This window comes from Osmerus mordax, chromosome 8 (assembly GCF_038355195.1).
Source record: "Osmerus mordax isolate fOsmMor3 chromosome 8, fOsmMor3.pri, whole genome shotgun sequence".
Taxonomy (NCBI): Eukaryota; Metazoa; Chordata; class Actinopteri; order Osmeriformes; family Osmeridae; genus Osmerus; species Osmerus mordax.
In genome coordinates this window covers 9,014,390-9,034,495 of record NC_090057.1, presented here as the reverse complement: position 1 = coordinate 9,034,495, position 20,106 = coordinate 9,014,390, and the positions used below count along the sequence as shown (strand labels likewise).

The 20,106-nt window shown below is 45.0% G+C and overlaps 1 protein-coding gene across 1 annotated transcript; it reads right to left on the bottom strand.

Moving 5' to 3' along the window:
- Nucleotides 1–980: 980 nt before the first annotated feature.
- pkib (protein kinase (cAMP-dependent, catalytic) inhibitor beta) lies at nt 981–18,874 on the bottom strand. The gene is made up of 3 exons (XM_067242227.1): nt 18,758–18,874; nt 4,211–4,382; nt 981–1,956 (listed from the first exon to the last, which is right to left on the bottom strand). Exons 2-3 carry the CDS (start codon nt 4,353–4,355, stop codon nt 1,871–1,873), a joined length of 231 nt encoding a protein of 76 aa, XP_067098328.1. The 5' UTR covers nt 4,356–4,382; nt 18,758–18,874; the 3' UTR covers nt 981–1,870.
- Between the last annotated feature and the right edge of the window lie 1,232 nt (nt 18,875–20,106).

Genomic DNA, 20,106 nt, shown 5'->3' with positions numbered 1-20,106 from the left:
GTGATTGGTGTGGAAAGCTTGAATGTTTTACGCCCCAATACCCTGAGTTTGGGGTCAGGCCGGGATCTTAACACAATTACGAAATATTACGCGAATTACTAAATGTTATCCATGTTTGTGCAATACAGCTTAGTGGAGATTATAAATGTTTGTATTAGTGCAGTCTAGCTACAATTTTCACTATCAACATCAACATGAGTATAAAACCAAATTTGGGACATTAGATAAAATGACAAGAGGAGGGTAAGGAACGGGAGAAACCGCCCATCCGGAATCTGAGTTAGTTTGACAGTTCTTTGTCTATGTCAAATACAATATTCCTAGTCAGACCCCGAGGCTGTCTGCATTCAGAACACAATTGGAACTTTCATGGGGTTTAAGTGCAATTGTAGGCCATTTCTTTTAAGCAAGGTGAATAACCACATTAATCGCCAATTTGATTTCATCTGAGTAAAACAAAAAGGTAATAGGCCTTCTACTATTGTCGGTATTTACGAGATAACCAAAACCTACAAGATTATTAGGACTCTAAAAGAGAAAGGTTTGTCATGAAATGATCCACAATTTATGTTTAGCCTACTGTATTAAGACCAGTTTCGAATTGTCAAATTGTCACTTTCAATAGGCCTACATACAGTAAGACTTCATATATCATATCAATTATTTGTCCAAATTCGAATTTTAAATTAAAAAAATAATAATTTGGGGACTGACAAGCGGCGTGATATTGTTGTAAAATGTGTTTGCTGCCCCCTTCTGTTGAAACTACTCACGCAACACAAACAACTCAATTGCAATGAAGGTAGAAGCATCTCACAAACGTGGCCTAGTCTACAACAATTTAAGCAGCAGGCTATTACATTAATACAACTAGGATGTATATCTCCTGATGGTTCTGATGAACAAACTATGGGGCCAACGACAGAAACAGCCTGACAGCGTTGGTACATAGAGAATATTGTTTATTAGTGAATGTTGAAATGAATCTGTACAGGGCGGCGAATGTAACAGTAATGTAAAATTCTATATACAGAATGAAAATACACATATAACTCTTCATTACTTCTAATAAATCAGTTGTCAGCAACACATCTCTTTTTTTAACAGTAAAAAACACTCACAAGGTAGAGGCTGCACTTTAGCACACTATTAAACAACGATTATAAGATAAAAATGTACTTACATCACCAAATGGAATGTTTTATACTTTTGTTGTGCAAAAAAGAGAGATTCCCACAACTACATGGAGACATTCTGAAAGAACGCTGTGACTGGAACAACCCCACATTATTATACACAAGACCAGCCCTGCTCCCGCCAAACCATCAATGACATTAATCATGGCCATAATCTTGTTTGACCAATGTTGTTCACCAATTAGACTGCATATTATGCTAACATAGAAACAGGGCAGATGCAGAATCATTGATTATTCACAAACAAATCGTGAGCCAGAGGTAACCATGGATACCTTAAAACTGATTAAAAAAAGACAACAGCTCTTCCTCCTTGCAAGCAACATATTCTCTTTCCTTCCTTCAATCCTTCCATCCTCAATTCGTTCCTTTCCTCCTTCTATGTCTTCATCCCTTCCTCAACAACCCACTCTCCAGTCTGGCTTGTAGAGCGTCCTGATGTTGCATAGCACGGCACATGAAGCTGTTACAGTTGTCTGGTCAATGGGGAGTGCTGGGGGAGGGAGGGGGTGGGGGAGGGAGGGGGTGGGGTCTGTGGAGAATAGGCCCATGATAGAGAGTCTGCATCATTCTCCATCCATCTGTACATCCATGCGTCCGTCTGTCAATCCTACCATCAGTCAGTCCATCCTCTCAGGTAGTCAGTCCTCCAGTGATCCAGAGCTCCATCCCTACTACGTCCCCTCAGCCTTCTCCTCCCCATCGGCGGGGGTCTTGGGCGGGCTACCGGATGGCCCCTCTCCCCCTCCCTCTGCATCATCTGGAAAACACCCGGAGGAGAACTCGCCACAATTAGCCACAATTCCACAGTAACCATTTCCCCTGTCGCCTTCCCTTATAGTTGCTTATATTTCCAGTCACATCATCAAGCAGAGGCTTTCATCCAAAAACACCAAATCAGCACTTCTGTCTCACCAACAATTTCATCATTACATTCTTTCTGATATCGAATGCTGACTAAAGGAACAAGCCTCTTTGTGGCTCGACAGAGCCCTATTCTTGAAGTGTAGACAGTCATTTCCCAGAAACCAGCTGCTGTCAGAGCTCTCCTCTCCTGGCTGTGTTAGGTGGGAAGATCATTTACATTACATTTACATTTATTCATTTAGCAGACGCTCTTATCCAGAGCGACTTACAGTAAGTACAGGGACATTCCCCCGAGGCAAGTAGGGTGAAGTGCCTTGCCCAAGGACACAACGTCAGTTGGCATGACCGGGAATCGAATTGGCAACCTCCGGATTACTAGCCCGACTCCCTCACTGCTCAGCCACCTGACTCCCCAGATCAGGACAAGGTTTTTCTTTTTACGTTCTCTCATTCATTCTGTTTGTCTGGTAAATAGTTACATTCTCTGATGCACAAAACCCTGACATAACACACACATAACATACACATAACACACATAACACACATAACACACAACACACTCAGGCTTTAATACAAATGTATGTTGTTGCTCGAGCAGGCTAAAGCCTGTTTTTTTTTACTCCATCTGAAGATGTGTCTCAACATGTCACATCGACAGCATCCAAATGTCATGGCTGTGCCCCCTTGTTGTTTTTGCCCTGCCCGAGTGTTTCCCTGTGTCTGTCATTGTCTTCACCTGCTTCTCGTTGAGTGGTTTCAGTTCTCATTGGTCTTATGTCCACCTGTGTCTTGTTTGGTTCTATGTATTTAGGTTCCTGTTTTGTGTCCAGTCTTTGTCTTGTCCTTACACTTGTTACTGTGAGTACTCTGTCTGTTTCCTGTTTCAAAAATAAACCCTTGTTTGATGCTATGACTGGCTACCTCTCCTGCGTTTGGGTCCTACCCCCCCACACACTGTAACACTATATCCCTCTACAAATAAGACACAGAGCAGAACAGAAACCAGGCAGAGGGGCTTCTGTGTGTGTGTGTGTGTGTGCCTGTATGTGGTATGTAAAACAAAACAATTTACAATGGGAGTTATGGTTTGTGAAAACCCCCACAAAAAGAAAGGAAATTAAAATGATCTCCACAACCCAAACTTAATTTCCATCTTTTCTTCACAGTGTGCATGTACTGGCCTCCACAACAAGCAGTTATTGTGCAATTTGGTTATCGTATCTGTCCTTGATCCGCTTAGCAAATTGTTTTAAATGTGTGTTTGTTGGGGGTGTTGTGAAATAGATTGAAAAAAGGAGAACAAAAACCTGCAAAACCTTGATCATCTCCTCTTAACCAAGCCTACAAGGTAGAGTAATTTTCTCTCTATCCCAACCTCTCTCTCTCTCTCTCTCTCTCTCTCTCTCTCTCTCTCTCTCTCTCTCTCTCTCTCTCTCTCTCTCCCTCCCTCCCCCCGCTCTCTCTCTCTCCCTCTCTCCCTCTCTCCCTCTCTCTCTCTCTCTCTCTCCCTCCTCCCAGTTGTGTTCTGTGCTCAGAGGCTAGTGAGCAGTGATGACTAACAGTAGCCTATCTGATATTCTTCTCCTCTCTTGCCTCCATTAAGGCTCTCTAAAAGCATTTGCTGATTTCCATTCAGGTGGTTTCAGCTGGCCTCCTCTCTACAGCCAACCTGGTGAATGACAACTGTTTAGGCTGACAGGCAGACTGCAGCTAATGGTTCTAGGGTGACAGTGGTGGAGATGGTGTGGTGTGTGTGTGTGTTTGTGTCAATGTGTGTGATCACAGGAGTTCTGAGGAGCACTCAGCCCTTTGCCTAAGTGTGTGTGTAATCGCTTATCTCTGTAGTGTGACTCAGACACTCCATCATCCATACTGTACACGGACAGCATCTGCTTCACTGAACACATGAACAGACAGACTTCACAATCCACCAAAAGCAAAATGTATTGAAATCTATTGCTGCTGATTAGCATGAACCCTGATCCGGCCCCACTGTTCATACTGTATGTAATGAATCCTGTGTACATGTTATACAATTAACAAGGATTTACTGTATATCTCACTGTGTGTGTCTCACATCATTTAAATGCAACCAGCTACAAGTTGTTTATTTTATGTTTAAACACGTATGTCATGAATCCACCCACCTGCCACGGAGAGCTCTGCCAGCTTGTCGGGCAGGTCCGCAGTGGCCGCTGCAGCGTTGGAGCCTAGGATGTCGGGCAGGGCGTTACGGCGGCCCGTACGGCTCGTGGACGCAAAGTCGGTGACAACAGGCTCCACATCAGTCATCTCTGGAGCCTGTCCTCATAGCATAGCCTGCAGGTAAGGAGATACACACACACAACGCACATACACACACACACACAAAACATTAATGTTTCATTGTGTTCCCGGAATAACCAGCCTGCGAGGGAAATGAATGTCCGACTGTATGGACACGTGTAAAGTGAACGTTCACGCCTTCCTTCCTCCTGCCTTAAAGCTGCTGCTTTGTAAAAGACCCAGGGCAGGACAACAGATCCTACACTGAAGACCTGTGTTTTTGTAGATTCTGCGAGGCCTGGGGGGTTTTGTGGATGGAAAAACTGTCCTGGTATCCATCACCTGGTCTGACAGCTGTACCTGCCTGGCATTTGCACTTTGCTCTCTTGCTGTGAGTCCGTTGTCAGGGAGGGGGGTGGGCTACATATCTGGGACACACACCAAGTGACTGGTTGCTGTGGTTTCCTTCGCTGTATAGGATGCAGTGCACAATCGGACCAGCAGAGGGCTGATTCTTAGACTGTTACAAGGTGAGGGACTGATCTCAATGTAAAACTCATTTATTTAGAGCTATGTAAAAATGTGGGACCAAAATGAAGGGGACCCAACTAGTGTTGTTGTACCCACACTCATCTAAAAACTTCCATGTAGAAGTAATGGACTTTCTTCTGTATAACTGATGCCTGTGTCTGGGAATGTTTGTAATGACTCAAATACCCTATCCTCAAAGTTTATTGATGTTGAGATGACATTCATCCCATCTTCCCATACGCACACACACACCATTTTCACATTCTTATGTTTTCTTCAGGCCCCTTCACCACTGCTCCAGATCTATTTCAGGTTGTGTTTGGCAGCAAGCGTTGAGGGGGTTAGGACAGGGCTGGGACAGGATGTGAACAGTAACCTCATTCTGGCCGCCAGCTACTGGATGTATGAATTTAGACTGCTGATATTATAACTGTCAGTTGGACATGTCTACCACCTTCATCACCACTATCACACCCTTTCAGTTTCTCTGTTTTTTCTCTCTCTTTCTCTCTTACACTTTAGACAACACACACCGTCACACGCACGCACACCCAGTGACAAACAGCCAGAGCCCCCCCATTTAGCAGATGGTGCCCTGCCCTCACCATCAGTTTACTAGATGATAATCACAGGCTTGGATGTCACACGATTTAGAATTCAATCAAACTCCCTTAGTCAACACTGGGCTATTCCTGGTCTGGGATGGACTCTTTTTATACCAGTAATCAGTACTAACACCTGGGTCAGGCCTGCTAGAGCACGGAAAGAAGGGGGGTCGGGGGGGGTTATATGGAGAGAGGAGGGCTGGGGAGAGGTAGGCTTGGCCAGGGGAGAGGGAACTCAGACTCCAGCTGGGACAGGCTGGTGGCTGGAGCTGGAGTCAAGGCCTGGAGCTGGGGGCTGGAGCTGGAGTCAGGTCCAAGGTCCGGAGCTTATTTTGGGGGCTGGAGATGGGATTGGAGTCAGGGCCATGGGCTGGAGCTGGGAGTTGGGGCTGGAGTCAGGGCCTAGGTCTGGAGCTTGTGCTGGGGGCTGGGCTGGGGACTAGAGTCAGGGCCAGGGTGTGGAGCTGAGGCTAGAGATATAGATGGGCTCAAGCTGGGGCTGAGGGCTGGAGATGGGGGGATGGAGTCAGCGCCAGGGTTGGTATGGTTTTCCTCCCAATTTTGCCCCTCTCATCCTGGTCCACTGGGTGAAGACAGAGATGGGTGCTGTGCCAGCTTGTCTTTACTGGGATACTCAGCCAAACAGCTACACAGAGTCTGCCAAGGCTGGTGGGCAGGAGGCAGCAGCTTGTGTGCTTGCAAGTGTGGTAAGTGTGGGTGTGTGTGTATGTGCTTGTGTGTGCATGCTTGTGTGTATCTGTGTGCATGAGTTGACTAAAAACATTACTCACAGGCCACCCTCCGGGCTGTTAGAAACACAAGCTCGTCTTCACAAGGCTTGGCCTTTAAACTGAAATGGGTGTTTCTCACACGTGTAACATATGATTTGACTTTGTGTTTTTAATCACAGCATTTTGAATATGTTGTTTTCTGCTGTTATCAAATACTGGCATCAGTTTGTATCACAAAAGGCCAGCATTGCTAATGCCTCCTGTCTTACAGGAGAAATAAGGTACACAGAGCCTGGAGTCTGATAATTGTTTCCTACCTAATGGTGACGGCTGGTATTTAGAGATGCCTAATTTACTTTTAATTCAACAACAAGGTACATTTAGCAGCCTGGGGTCCTCTCCATTCAACGTAACATTTTCTACCCTTTCGAAAACAAACATTGTTTGTTTTTCGTGAGACATTCTACCACCCAGACAGTATACAGCTTTGGTGTGAGGGGGACTCCACAGTAACAAACCCCTGTCTGAAACAAAGACCATTAATCTAGCCCTAATCCATACTAATCCTTAATCACGTTCTATCTTGTCTGCTTTACAAATCAACCTCCAAGTAGAGGTCTACTTTATATTATAAAGCTAAGACAAGAAAACCACGTTCATTTGGAACAACGGTCAAACACTTTGACTGATCTTGAAGCGTTTTGGACCCTGTGCCATGAAACCACTGGACTGGTCTGGACCGGTCTGGACCGGTCTTACAAGTGTGATCGTCCAATCAAATCAAACTACAATTGCTTGAAAGATCCACAGACGGACAGACAGACCGATGGACGGACGGAAAGATGGACAGACTGATCAGAGGGTTTGTAGCAGGAGTGGCTGAGGATGAAAGCTGCAAGTTTAATGGAGCATTTAGATTGCACTTCACACTGGCTATGACAAGGCTGGAGCACTTGGTATTGACTTAATGAGTGCTCTTTTTGAAGTAGTATAGCCTTCAGTATTAGATGCTAAAGGACTCTTAACTCTGTTATTCAGGCAGCAGTGTTTATAAATAGATGAAAAACAAAAACATTATTATGTATGATGTCAACGCTTACATAACATTTAATAATGCACCAAAATGAAAACAAATATATAAATAATCAAATAAATTAAATTAAAATATTGTGGAAAAAACAAAAACAGCATTGGGACTGGGCTCGGTAAAACCCTGAATCTTCTAGAACATAATGATACCCTGGAGGCTTCTAGAACCCACAGACTGAACCCTTGAGGTTACAAAATAGCACAGCCAGAACCCTGAAGGCTTCTAGAACTAACAGAAAGAACTCTAAGTGCTTCTCGACGACACGCGATGTTTCGACTGACATTCATTTTGCTTGTGACTCATCTGCTGTTTGGCTTGTTCTGTGCAGACCGGAGGACATGCTCCCTCTGTCTGCTGTCTCTCCCGGTCCTACACTCACCACATCATCCAGCCACGCTGACCACGCAGTGCTATTTAGTACGGACCACAATGACCATGCAGTGCACATTAGTATTGACAAACATTGACAACACCACTGATCACATCCCTGTTAATTCTGGAGATTTGGTCTGCTTCTCAGAGAACAAGCACTGGCATCTTTCCCAATACACACTGTAAACACTGACTCCCTCACCGTACCACTCTGCAGGAGACCATCCACACACCGAGCTCACCCAGCCCTCCCACTCCAAACATTTACTCTGACTGGCTGCAAAACCAGGAGAGATAGTCTCTTAGAAACCATCTGGTGATCCAACCCCAGGAAAGGAACTGCCAGCAGGGCATTACTGGAAAGGCAGTAAAGCTTGATAAATGACAACATTGCTGTTTGTGGATTTCAGGACTTTGTTGGATGTTGGTTTTAGACAGCATTCTAACAATGGTGCCCTCATGGAGCAATGAGGCCTTGTGACCTCACAGCAGCTTGGCCCAGTCTGATAAGGGCATAGACTATAGCAGCTTCTGATCCTGTATGACTGTCTACCACACACACACACACACCAGTCTATTTTATCTCTAAAATTTGAAAAACGATGACATCCAACGTTCACGCTCATCCAGCTTTTCCCACTTATCTTATAGCCCCGCCTGTAACCACCACGCCCCCTCATACGGTAGCTGGCATTGGCCCACTGTCTCATATTCTATGGAGAATTTAACAAGCTGTCAACCCTGTTAATCCATAGAGAGATATACATCCAGTAAACTGGAAAGTGTAACTAAGAGGATTGATAGGTGATGACGGGAAAGACAGATAGAGAGAGAGATTTGGAGAGGAGAAAGAGTGAGTGACAGAAAGAAAAAGGGATGAAGAGAGGTGGAAAGAGAGTGAAAGAGAGAGGGGGCAAGGGAGAGGGAGAATATGACCTCTCTGATGACACAATGTTTAAACATGGATTAGAAACACAAAGAGTAAGAAGAGAGTGATGTTTTATGTCCCAGTTCAGTTCCAGGTCACCTGTTCTAGAATCTTCCATGTGCCATGGATCCTTGTCCACGTGCATCCTGTACTTAGGACAATGTGCTGACTAGCTATCACCGTGGAGATGGTTGGGGAGAGGTGCAGCTGGGATCTAGGACAAAGCTGAATTAACTCTAGCTGTTCCACAGCGTGTTCCACTTCCTGTCTGTGTGCGCTCCACTTCCTTTGGCTCTGGGTCATTTACATAGATTAAGCCACATTCTATAGCATGTTATAACAGACCTCTCTGCACAAGGTTTTGTGGCGTATGCCGATAGGCTGATTTGTGCAGGAGTTTTGAAACAAAACACTCATAACTAGGGACTGCATCCAAACACACTGGAGATCTGTAAAAGTGAGAGTATGAACAGGCAGCAGGTCACCTAATGCCCCAGGGTCAGGTGACCTGCAGTGACCCACTACCTATGAACAGCATGAGAGAGGATGTGTCATCATTACTGAACGTACTACATACACCACTACTTTCACTCAATCCTGGGATTGGATTGGTTCCAAATGGTTCCAATTCACAACCCTCTGACACTTATTTCCTTCCCATGGACTAGATCAGTTCCTAATCTCTTGACCCTGACTTGAAACCTCAATCATGTGTGTCCACCATAGTGTTTTTTCAGTCAATTTCCTAAAGGAAAGAAACTAGGAGACTGAGGGGGCAGTTTTGAGGATTGGCCAGCAGTCCCAGGACCCTGTAATGATCGTGGCTGTAACAGTGGGAAATCAAGAGGAATGAGGTCATATGACTATGAGGATAAACAGTTAACTGGTCATTATTCCCGCCGGTCTCATAAGTCATAACCTCGCAAAACTGGGACAAACACACATACAACCACACTTACACATATACACACAAAACATACACATACTACATACCACATACCACATACATGCAAAAATAATAGCCCCCACACACATACACACGCCCACAAACAAAGATCCATGCAAGAAGGATCACACACATGCAAGAATGGGCACACACAAACACTGCCAGCATGGCTAACACAAAACAAAACCCAGGCGTTCTTGCCCTGGGAGAGGGTGACCCCTGCCTCTGCTCCCACGGCGGGGTCGAGAGGGATCGACTAGCCCTGCTTCCACTCCCACTCCTGCTCTAGAACATACTGCAAACTGTGTCCAACACGGCACTCAAACAGAGGCCCTTATACTCTGGCAGCAGTGTTTTATTGTCCAATAACCAAGGCATTCTAGACTAGAGAGCAACCCTGAATGATTTCCCTGGAGTCATGAAGAGCACCGCAGCAAAGAAAACAAAGTCTGAATTCTGCCGTTATGTGCTACTTAAAGGTTCTATATATTCCCCTGAGTTCAGACTATTTTTGCTAGTTTTTGTCTGTCCCTAGTTCAGTACTAGCTCTGCCTAGATCTGTACCGATCAGGCTTGTGTGTTAGACTACCTTTCTAGAAGGGAATTCTCCAATTCTAATCTGATAGCACTACCACACAGACCACTTAGCTGCCAAATACAGTATGGGATCTGTAGTGTGTGTATGTGACAGAGTGTGTATGTGCGTGTGTGTGTGTCTGTGGATGTGTGTGTGGTCACGTAGTCTGTTTTATAGTATCAGACATAGGTCCAGATGGTGAAGGGGTCTGCTGTCAGAAGCAGTGTCTTGTTCAGCATGTGTCTGTCAGATGCTAACTAGGGAGTCAGGTGGCTGAGCGGTGAGGGAATCGGGCTAGTAATCCGAAGGTTGCCAGTTCGATTCCCGGTCATGCCAACTGATGTTGTCTCCTTGGGCAAGGCACTTCACCCTACTTGCCTCGGGGGGAATGTCCCTGTACTTACTGTAAGTCGCTCTGGATAAGAGCGTCTGCTAAATGACTAAATGTAAAATGTAAATGTATGGTGAGAGATACCATTAGCAGCATGTGGAGATGAGCAGTGAGACAGGAGCAAGGACAAACCTGAGGAGAAACTGGAGGAGAGATCAACAGATGTTCTAACCCATTTGATAGAATAGGAGATAGATCATGGTTAGCTTGCTAACAAGCAAAATGTTCATTTTGATGAAACTTTGCGACCTTGGTTTCAACACATATAGCCCATCTAGTGATGTCATAGCCCATAGTGTTTGCGTCCCATTAAACCCATCCAGGATACAGACGTATCCTGTACACGTACATTAACAGATTAAATGGAAGCAGGAATCTTGCTGGTCTTTCCACGTCTATATTTGGCTTCAAGATCCCCTGCTGGCAGTGAAGGCTACACCTCCCAGAACTGGCCTGTCAATCAAATGTCCAAAGGTCAGACCCATGAGTGGCAACTGACTTGAGAGCAAATCGAAGCTCTAAGATTTTATACCATGAAATACTTGTTTCATATTTTAAAAAAATCTATGTTTACTGGCTAGCTAAAGATGTTGGGCCCATTGCTACCTAAACATGCTAAGTTAGGTTGTCCGATAGAAATGTAGGGCCCATTACCAGTAGTGTAGGAGGAGTGTGTGCTATGTAAACCAGCTAAGATAGCTGAATTGGTAGAAGCTGCAGGTTAGCCGGATGACAGGGTTTAATCCCTCTATTTATAACCTAGTAGAATCTAGTATAGAAGGGAGTGGAGGAGAGAAGGAGAGAGAAAGAGGAACAGACAATGGAGGAGAAATGGAGGAGAATTTGATGAGAATTAGACAAAAACCAGATAGAGATAGAGAAAACGAAGGAAGGAGTGGGAAGCAGAAAAGGACAATGAGTGGGTTATGATTCATCTCCTTCTGACCACACTGGAGAAGGACACACACACACAAGCACATTTCTATCTACAAATATGAAGCATCAGCATGTATTAAGCCTTCTTTAATGTTATGTTCAGCTGTCTGTTTGCATCCTCAGTCAAACTGGACACTTCCTGACAGGGCAGGGCTGGAGCTTCTGATAGGCTCCTGACTTAATGACGATGTTGTTGTTATTCTTGGGCAGGATCCAGGGATGTTTAGGGAGGATTTGGTCCAATCTCTAGGGCACTGTCCATTCCCCCTGCCCTCAGACCCACCACCCTCTGAGGGGATTTGATCCGAAGATGTGTCCGTAAATAAACCATCAATAACCCAGATGTCCCGGGTCTTTCATCCTATGGGGAAGTGCCAAAGAAGGCCTGAGGAGAGATCTGGCACAGGGCTTGTTTCCCAACTAGGATTTGAAATATGAGCATGAAATATGTCTCTGGGACAAGGAAAGGATGTAGCATAAGCCAGAGTTCACAACATTAATGTTCTACTTGGGCGCTATGCATGTTTCTGTGTTCAGTTACACACACTCACACACAGCCATAACACACCCCGGTAATAAACAGGCTGGTACTGAATGAGGTCTGGAATGACAGACGACAGCAAAAGGCCAGTTTTCTTCACAGATGAGTGATCTTCCTCAGCAGCAATAAAAAGGAACAAAAACATCCTCTGTGATTGTGTCCTGCAATCTCCTGATTCAGCCCTCATGAAAGGCCTTTCACAGGGGGAGCTGGTCAGAGCATCCCCCGGGACGCCACTGCAGCTCCTTTGAACTGGAAGCTCTATCGGATCTCTTCCACAGAGCTTTGAAGAACAGAAAGCCTGCGTCGAACTGTTTGAAATAAAACCACTGTCCGGGATCCACAGCTGGGTGGGAATGGGAACCAATGGGGATAGCTGATGTCTTACTGGAGTTGTTTGACATGTATTTTTCATTAGATATGTGAGACCAAAGATCTTTTGGGGGGGGTTTTTCTAATCGTTTTTTTGTATCGTTATGTTTTTAACCTATTTTTGGTATAAACTGGTTTCACCTGTATGAACCAATCACAAACGAAAAAACAAAACACTCAAATTAAAAGAACCTACCTATGATTAAGATGTCAGTATTACACACAAGTGTGAAAACACACTAAGGTATGACAACCACAAACACATACACACACACATACAGACACACTCTAGGGTAGTCAAACTAGATCAAGCATGCCCACCTACAGCCTGGGAGACGATAATAAGATATTGGAGTCTTCATGTCTGAGACACATGCCAGAGACACATCCATCACACGCTCCTTCAATCCAGACACAAGGAATCACACACACACATACACATTGCACACACACACACACAGGCACACACTACTAATCTCCGAGCATCTCTAACTGCGGTTCCTGCTTCATGGTCAGAGAGCGTAGTGACTGCTGTGTGTGGAGTAGAGCCAGTCATGTAGGGCTTCAGCCCAGATTTCCCTCTTGGTGTATTTTTAGCTTCTCTGTGATGACTTATTCTAATCTGCACAGTGATTTAAGAAACTCCAGACAGAGACAGCCGGGCCAAACACGAGGGCCTCATCAGTCCCCCCTACTGCCCCACTCCCAGCTGGGTAAAGGCTAGGATTAAAGGCTGGTCCTGGGGGGACCGTTTGGGTGTTGGCTAGGGTGAAGGGTGTGTGTGTTTGTGTGTGGGGGCGGGCACTGAATTATTTGTATTTTTTTTCTTCTTTCTTTCTATCTATCCATGTAGTCACCCTGTCTGAGTTCCAGAGTGCTGACTGTGACCTACTGCACCACACCAGAAAGGCACTGTGCTGTGTTCAGAGAACATACCTCTGTCAGAGAACATCCTCGAAATACTCACTTGTGTACTTGCCTTGACTCGCTTTGCAAAAGTGTTTAGACTTTGAGTTGATGCCGTGTACAGCGGAGCCATATTACTGTAAACACACCTCAAGCATGTGAAGCAGACAGACTGGCTGCAGTTAGTGTCGTAGTCGCACACCACCACAGAAGACAGAGCTCAGCTGTGATGCCACATGAGTCCTCTGCCTGCCAGCCCCCCTCTGTCCCCACCTTTGCCTGTTGCTGCCTCCACTCCCCGCCCCGGCCTGCTGTGCCCACTGCTGGTTGTTGCTCTGACCCCTGCCTGCCAAGCCTTCTCACCCCTCCCCTGTCTTCTGTGCCCGCTGCTCCTGACACCTGCTGTGTGTCATGGTAGACATCATTCTGGTCCCACCAAGGCAAACAGGCAGATAATATATATTGAACAAACCTTTCTGGACAGCATTTTATGCAATGTGTTGTGTGACTGAGACCTGACACAGTGTCAACCGAGCATTTAGTCAGCGTGATATTAGTCATCCCTCATCCATAAAGAAACAGGCAGGCAGAGAGCTGCCAAAGACAACAAGGCAGCCAGGCAATAAGTCATAAAGAACCAGGCAGCCAAGACAGGAGCCACATAGACCCAGGCAGTCAGTAAAGAGAGCCATTCAGAAGCAGGTAGCAAGGGGAGCAGTCAGGACAGATAGACCCAGTGTGCAGCCCCCCTCCAGGGGCCTGGCTGGCAGATGGAGACCCAGAGGGACTTAGCTCCGGGTGGGTGAGCCAGAACAAACCCAGGGGGTGGAGGAGCCACCAAGGGCCCCTGGCCTCAGGGACACACTGGAACTGGACCAGAACCCAGTCCGATGATGCTTCCCCAACAACCAGGCCTTTTCTCCTGCTGATGAAGCTCCTTCAGAGGATGCCTCTCCATGGAAAATGAAGAGGTGGCTGTGAGTATACGACAGCAGAGCAAAGCCCAGGGAGGAGCAGGGTTTTGAAGGGTGGAGGAGGAGGGGGGTTTTGGGACACCAGCCAAGACCCTATTAGCCCCAAGAAAACAAACTGCAGAAAGCGAGAGAAGGGGATAGAAAGAGAGGGAGAAAGCGAGGAGACAGAAAAAGGGACAAAGAGAGGTCGCGAGAGAGAGAGGCAAAGAGAGAGAGAGCGAGAGACACAGAGGGGAGCAGTGAGAGAGATGGAGCCTGTGTTGTAATTGTAATTCAAGAGTGTTAATTATATGAGTCATTAAGCAGTTTTGTTTATCTGCCCTTTAACTGCTACATCAGAAAGTATTCCACTCCCCTCCACAGCAGGTCTTGCTCACAAATACATTTGTTAACAAAATATCTCAGAATATCAGCTTTTTACTCTCTACTCCCTACTTGTTTGTCTCTTTCTAAATCCAGGCCAGCAACAACAGTGGAGATGTAATCCAGTGAGAGAGATAGCTTTGGTCCTGACATCTCCATTTAGGAGATTTTAACACTGTGGCCCTGCAGTCAACAGTACTAAAACAAAACAAAGGAAGATTACTTTGTTGCTGTTCTGTGGTCCACTGACTTGTGTCTGCCAGAACCAGGGGTTTATAAGGCTAAAAGCAACCTAAGAAACAACCAGCGACCCGCATCAAAACAGCTGTCTTCTGATAGTCAGTTTGTTATCAACACACAGTGTTTGTGTGTCTATATGCTTTTGTAGGTGCGGGTGTGGGTGTGTGTGTGTGTGTGCGATGGGGTGACTGTATGTAAGGATTTGTGTGTGAGTGAATCTGTGGGATTAAACCTGTGGGTGATGTGCGAGTGAGTGGATCTGTCAGATTGAACATATGTGTGTGCTTTGCGTGCACACGTCCAGATTTGTGATTTGTTTTATACCCTCACCACAGTACTCAATGACAGAAGAAGAGAGAGAAAAACATGTTGCTAGCCTGGCTGGACAGCAAAAGCTCCATCACTTTAAAAAGACCCAATCACTGGGAGCTGCAGAGGGCATTGTGTGTGTGTGTGTGTGTGTGTGCATGTGTGTGTACATTTGTGTTATTGTGTGTGTGTGTGTGCGTGTGGGGGGAGGTGTAGTGGTACATTATGGGCAGAAGCCCCCCTCCTGAGGGATTGTCAGTGAAATACCAGCAGCTGAACTGTCAAAGTCATTCACAGTTGCCTTGATGACTCTGGAGAGGGGAGGGAGACAGACCCTTATACGGTATGTTAAAGTCTAGCAACATGTTTATCACTCACTCTCTTCTTCTGTAAACAGTATGTTTAAGGGCCAGACACACACCTGTTAGAGACTGGTTCTCATAGTAGAACGAGGCTCAGAGAAGAGATAGAACAAAGGAGAAAGGTTCATAAAGACAAAAGAGAGATTCAGAGAGGAGATACGATATAGAAGAGAGGAGAAGAGAGGAGAGAAAGCCTTAGTGCTTCCAGTGTACCGTTTACCTGTGGTGAATAACCTGACATGACAGCCCCTCCCCTCTCCCTAACAGCTGGTTAGAGGACATTTTGTTGAATCAAAAACTGCATATCAAACGCTGATCATGGATGATTTCACACCTTCCCACATTTGGTGCAGGAAAAACAAACCATTTAAGTCTCTGGTTCTTTCTTGACAAAAGACAGCGACAGTCGTTGACGCCTCAGAACTGCTGTGTAGAAAAGGACACCTCTCTTCATCTACTGTAACACTTATCCTGCATGTATTCCCTAGGGGAATAGAACCCACAACCTTATTGTTGCAAGGCGTTATCTTCAGTCCCGTGTAGGCAGGTCCTGGGGAGGCAGGGTACGACGTCAGACTTTCCTCCCGTGCGTCCAATTACAGGCAGCAGCAGGCCGACAGGCTGCATCTGGGCCCCTGTCATCACTTCAGCCAATTAAAAGAATAACAGTGATGCAGCCCACCTGGCCATCATGACACTATGGAAGCAGCTTGTTAACAGAATACATGCTTTCTGAAGTCCACAGCCATGGCCGACTACGTTACTATCGTTACCTGTGGCAGGCCTACTGGATCAATCCTGGTGCTTTTGTTACATCTACATCCCCGAGGCAAGTAAGGTGAAGTGCCTTGCCCAAGGACACAACTTCATTTGGCACGGCCGAGAATCGAACCAACAACCTTCTGATTTATAGCCGACTCCCTAGATAACCTCTGTATTAAACAAGTGTTTTCCCGATGAGCAGAACCTATAAATGCCACTATCTACATACTGTAGATTGAATCTAGTTTTGGGAGGGTCAGTATGTACAAATTAATGCGAGGATCGACCCAAGCTTACTTACTGTTGGCTAATACTATATGTACAGACAGTGCAGTACTATAGGTGCACCTGAATGATCTGGTCTTCTGTATAGAGACCATTTTTTACAAATGAATAATTCCATGACAAGAGTCAAATAAACTTTACATCATGCACGTCTCATATTTGAAATACCATTGAAATACCATCAGTGACCTAGAGAATACTAATGACCACACAAAGCACTGAGAGCGGAGAAGGTTGGGATACTATTTCAGTCATTCTCTGCTCAGAACACAAAGAACAGTGTGTGTGTGTGTGTGTGTGCGTGCGCATGTGTGTGTGCGCGTCTGACACTTACATGTGTTCTCTGCAACATGAGGTGTCAGTCTGTGTATACGTGTTAACTCATCTTGTGACAACACAGCATCACAGTAACACTGTAACACTAACTCTTAAGGAACAAGCCATCGATGCTCAGATTTATTCATTTAACCAAAACCAAACAACCTTTTCAAAATAGTAGGAGAACGGAAGGTGTACATAAGCATGGATGTGTATGTGCGTGTGTGCTCATGCATGTTTGTGTGTATGTGCACGCGTGACAGTGTGTGTGATTAGCCATGTGTTTGTTAAACGTTCTAGATAAATGAAAGCTGCAGTGTGATTGCTTCTAATCAACTCATCAACAGCAAGGGAGAAAAGAAGGGGCCCTACCAGCAAGCCCCAAGGAGGGGTGGGAGGCTCGGGGAGCCACATCTACTAGTTCTGGGGAGGGAGGTGCTAGCTGAGAGGCTGGAGCAACAGAGTCTAGGCAGGTATTGAGGACCAGTGGATGGCGAGCTGGTGTTTCATGTGTGGAAAGATCAAGTCAAGTAAGGGAAGGGGATCTCAAACCTGATAGTAGTTCATTCTGATACATCCAAACATGCATCGAGCTCTGTTTTCCAAAGTAGGCTGTCCACATGGTCACATGTGCGTTCTTTATAAATGTGTCCAATCATTGTCCTTCAATTATGTATAACAGCCAAAAGGGCTATTAAGATTGGCTTATTTGTATTGTACAGGTGCATTCACCATGCTGTACCTTTATAAACCCTCCAGATAGGATCATTACTGTAGCATCTAATCAGACTGGAACACATCCGCCGGATACAGGAGGAAGCCAAGCATCTGTCTGGATTTAACCACCTGAAGGGATTAGCTGAAGGAGATGGGGAATGAAATGAATTGGGTTACTCACCTGTCCACTGAAGATAAGGATTGAAATGATGCCATTCCACCACAGCAAACCAATGTTCCAGCAGCCTAGCAAAGCCTTTCATGTCACTGTTATCTTCTGTATCAACTGACAAATGTGTATTGTTGAAGGTGCCCTGACATTTAACACGGTAGTTGCTATGTGACTACATCTACATCTACCCAACTGGAGTCCACAAGTCACAAATAAATATCGACCAAGATACTTTGATTTGACCAAATCAATAAACACCAATCACCCAGGAGTCAGGAGTAAGCCAGCCCCACACACAGATCCCCAAATCAATCCAAAAACAAAAAGGGTATTAGCTGCCTTTTCTTTTTACCTTTCAACAAAGATGATATTCAGACAAAAGAAAAGCTTTCTAGAACCATCACAAGCGCCCCTGTCACTGCTCAGTGTTAGGATTACCAAGTGCAAAGCATTATCGTGAGAGTAACTGACAAGATGGTCAGAATCATTTATTGTAGGGGGGATTCGAGTAAAATTAATATTTACTTTTCTCAGTCGATAAGGTTATACTGTTGGTTAGTCATTGGTTATAACGTTGTGGCTTAGAAATGATGAGCCTTTGTTGCATTTATTCTGAATAACAAGAGATGTTTTCCTCTATCATAATAGAAAATGTACAGTACCCTACCGAGAGACACCAATACTGCAGTTTCCACGCTTACACACACACACACACACACACAAACACGCACACACACACACTCACACATCTGTCCATTGTATGCGAGCCACACACATCCACACACGTCCTACAGCAGTGTCATCGTGAATTTTGCATTAGGTTACATTCCTCCGATCATTCTTTTTCTTTCTTTCAACCACAGAAGAGGTCAATGAAGACCAGTCGAATTACAAACCTTGTAACTTACGCATTCATCTTTAGGTTATGCCGCTTGAGGGGACGCAACAACCTGACTACAGTGTCAAAGAAAAATACACGGAATACTTTGACTTTCACTTACCTAATGAGTAGAACGAATGTTTGGACGTGACTGTGCGTTCACTGGTAGAAAATTCACCATAGACAACCGAAGAACAGGTCTCGGTGCGCACGGTGCGTCCTCATCGTGATCTCGTTCAGCCTCGCTTTCTCCCAGGCAGCGCAAGGATAACTACCCCCGCCGCGGCTTGGGTGACATCACAGGCATGCTCTACAAGCGCGGGAGCGCGCACGGTGACAAACCGCAAATTCTTCTTAAATTCTTGGAGAAATTGTACCGCCTACAGTCCGAAACATTTAATATATAATAATAATGGCTAATAGCCTGATTAGTAACACATTTTCATGTATACTCAATAGGCTTAAAATAGGAAATTAACCACTCGCACTTGTGATAAAGGGTTTTGGTTACATCTGCTTTGATGTAACCTTTACATGTGGAAAGATGTTTTTCAAATTTTTTACTGCAACGCCACAAGTGTTTTTCTTCTAGCTGCTTTCTTAAAGTAGGCTAGGAGGGGTGGTATAATATCGCCAGAAATAAAATTTGTCATGAGGGTTCCATTATATTTCACTTGACATAGCTTTAGAGAACATTAATTCGCCAAGGTGTGTAATTATGTCATTAAATATGCATGGTTGGTTAAGGATGAGAAACGCGGGAGGTATGTGCACCCAATTTCCAGGTGGAGAAAGATAGACAGACACATTAGCAGAGAACAAAGACTTGTCCAACCGGATTGGCCATGCAAAGCAAATCCATTCACCCTTTACTTGTTGACAACTTTTTAGATAAGAAGTGATATTGTGTGATTTGAATAACCCAGTCCGTTCTGTTAAGTCATTACGGATTTGCCGATTTCAATTTAAATAGGTTCTCATCACGGGTCTACACTATACTGAAGCCTAATGTCAAGGGGTCATGTATTTTAGGCCTCATCTTTGAAGATGATGGGCAGGCAGACTAACAGCTGTGTGCTGCTACCCTTGCTGCACTTTTCAGATCCATTTAATCAATCAGTGACAAATCAGCTTCATTTTCATGAATCAATAATTTATTACTGTTTAATTAGTTGTTTGAAATCAGTAAAGAGCTATTGTGAATATCAACCTATCAGATGGACTGAGAATACAGCCTTGACAGAATTAGGCTACACAGTGTCCCTAATCTCATTTGATACCCATTAGTGCAATTACTATCATGTATCTCACAGAGGCTTGGATGCAAGAGAACACCCCCTGCACTGACTTCGATAGAGTTAAGTGTGAAGTCAACATATTACCAAAAGCCCTCAGGGATTTTATTGTACTGTTATGGATAAGTCCACACAGACTTTCCTTCACAGTAAAGAGGACATAGATCGGGAACAC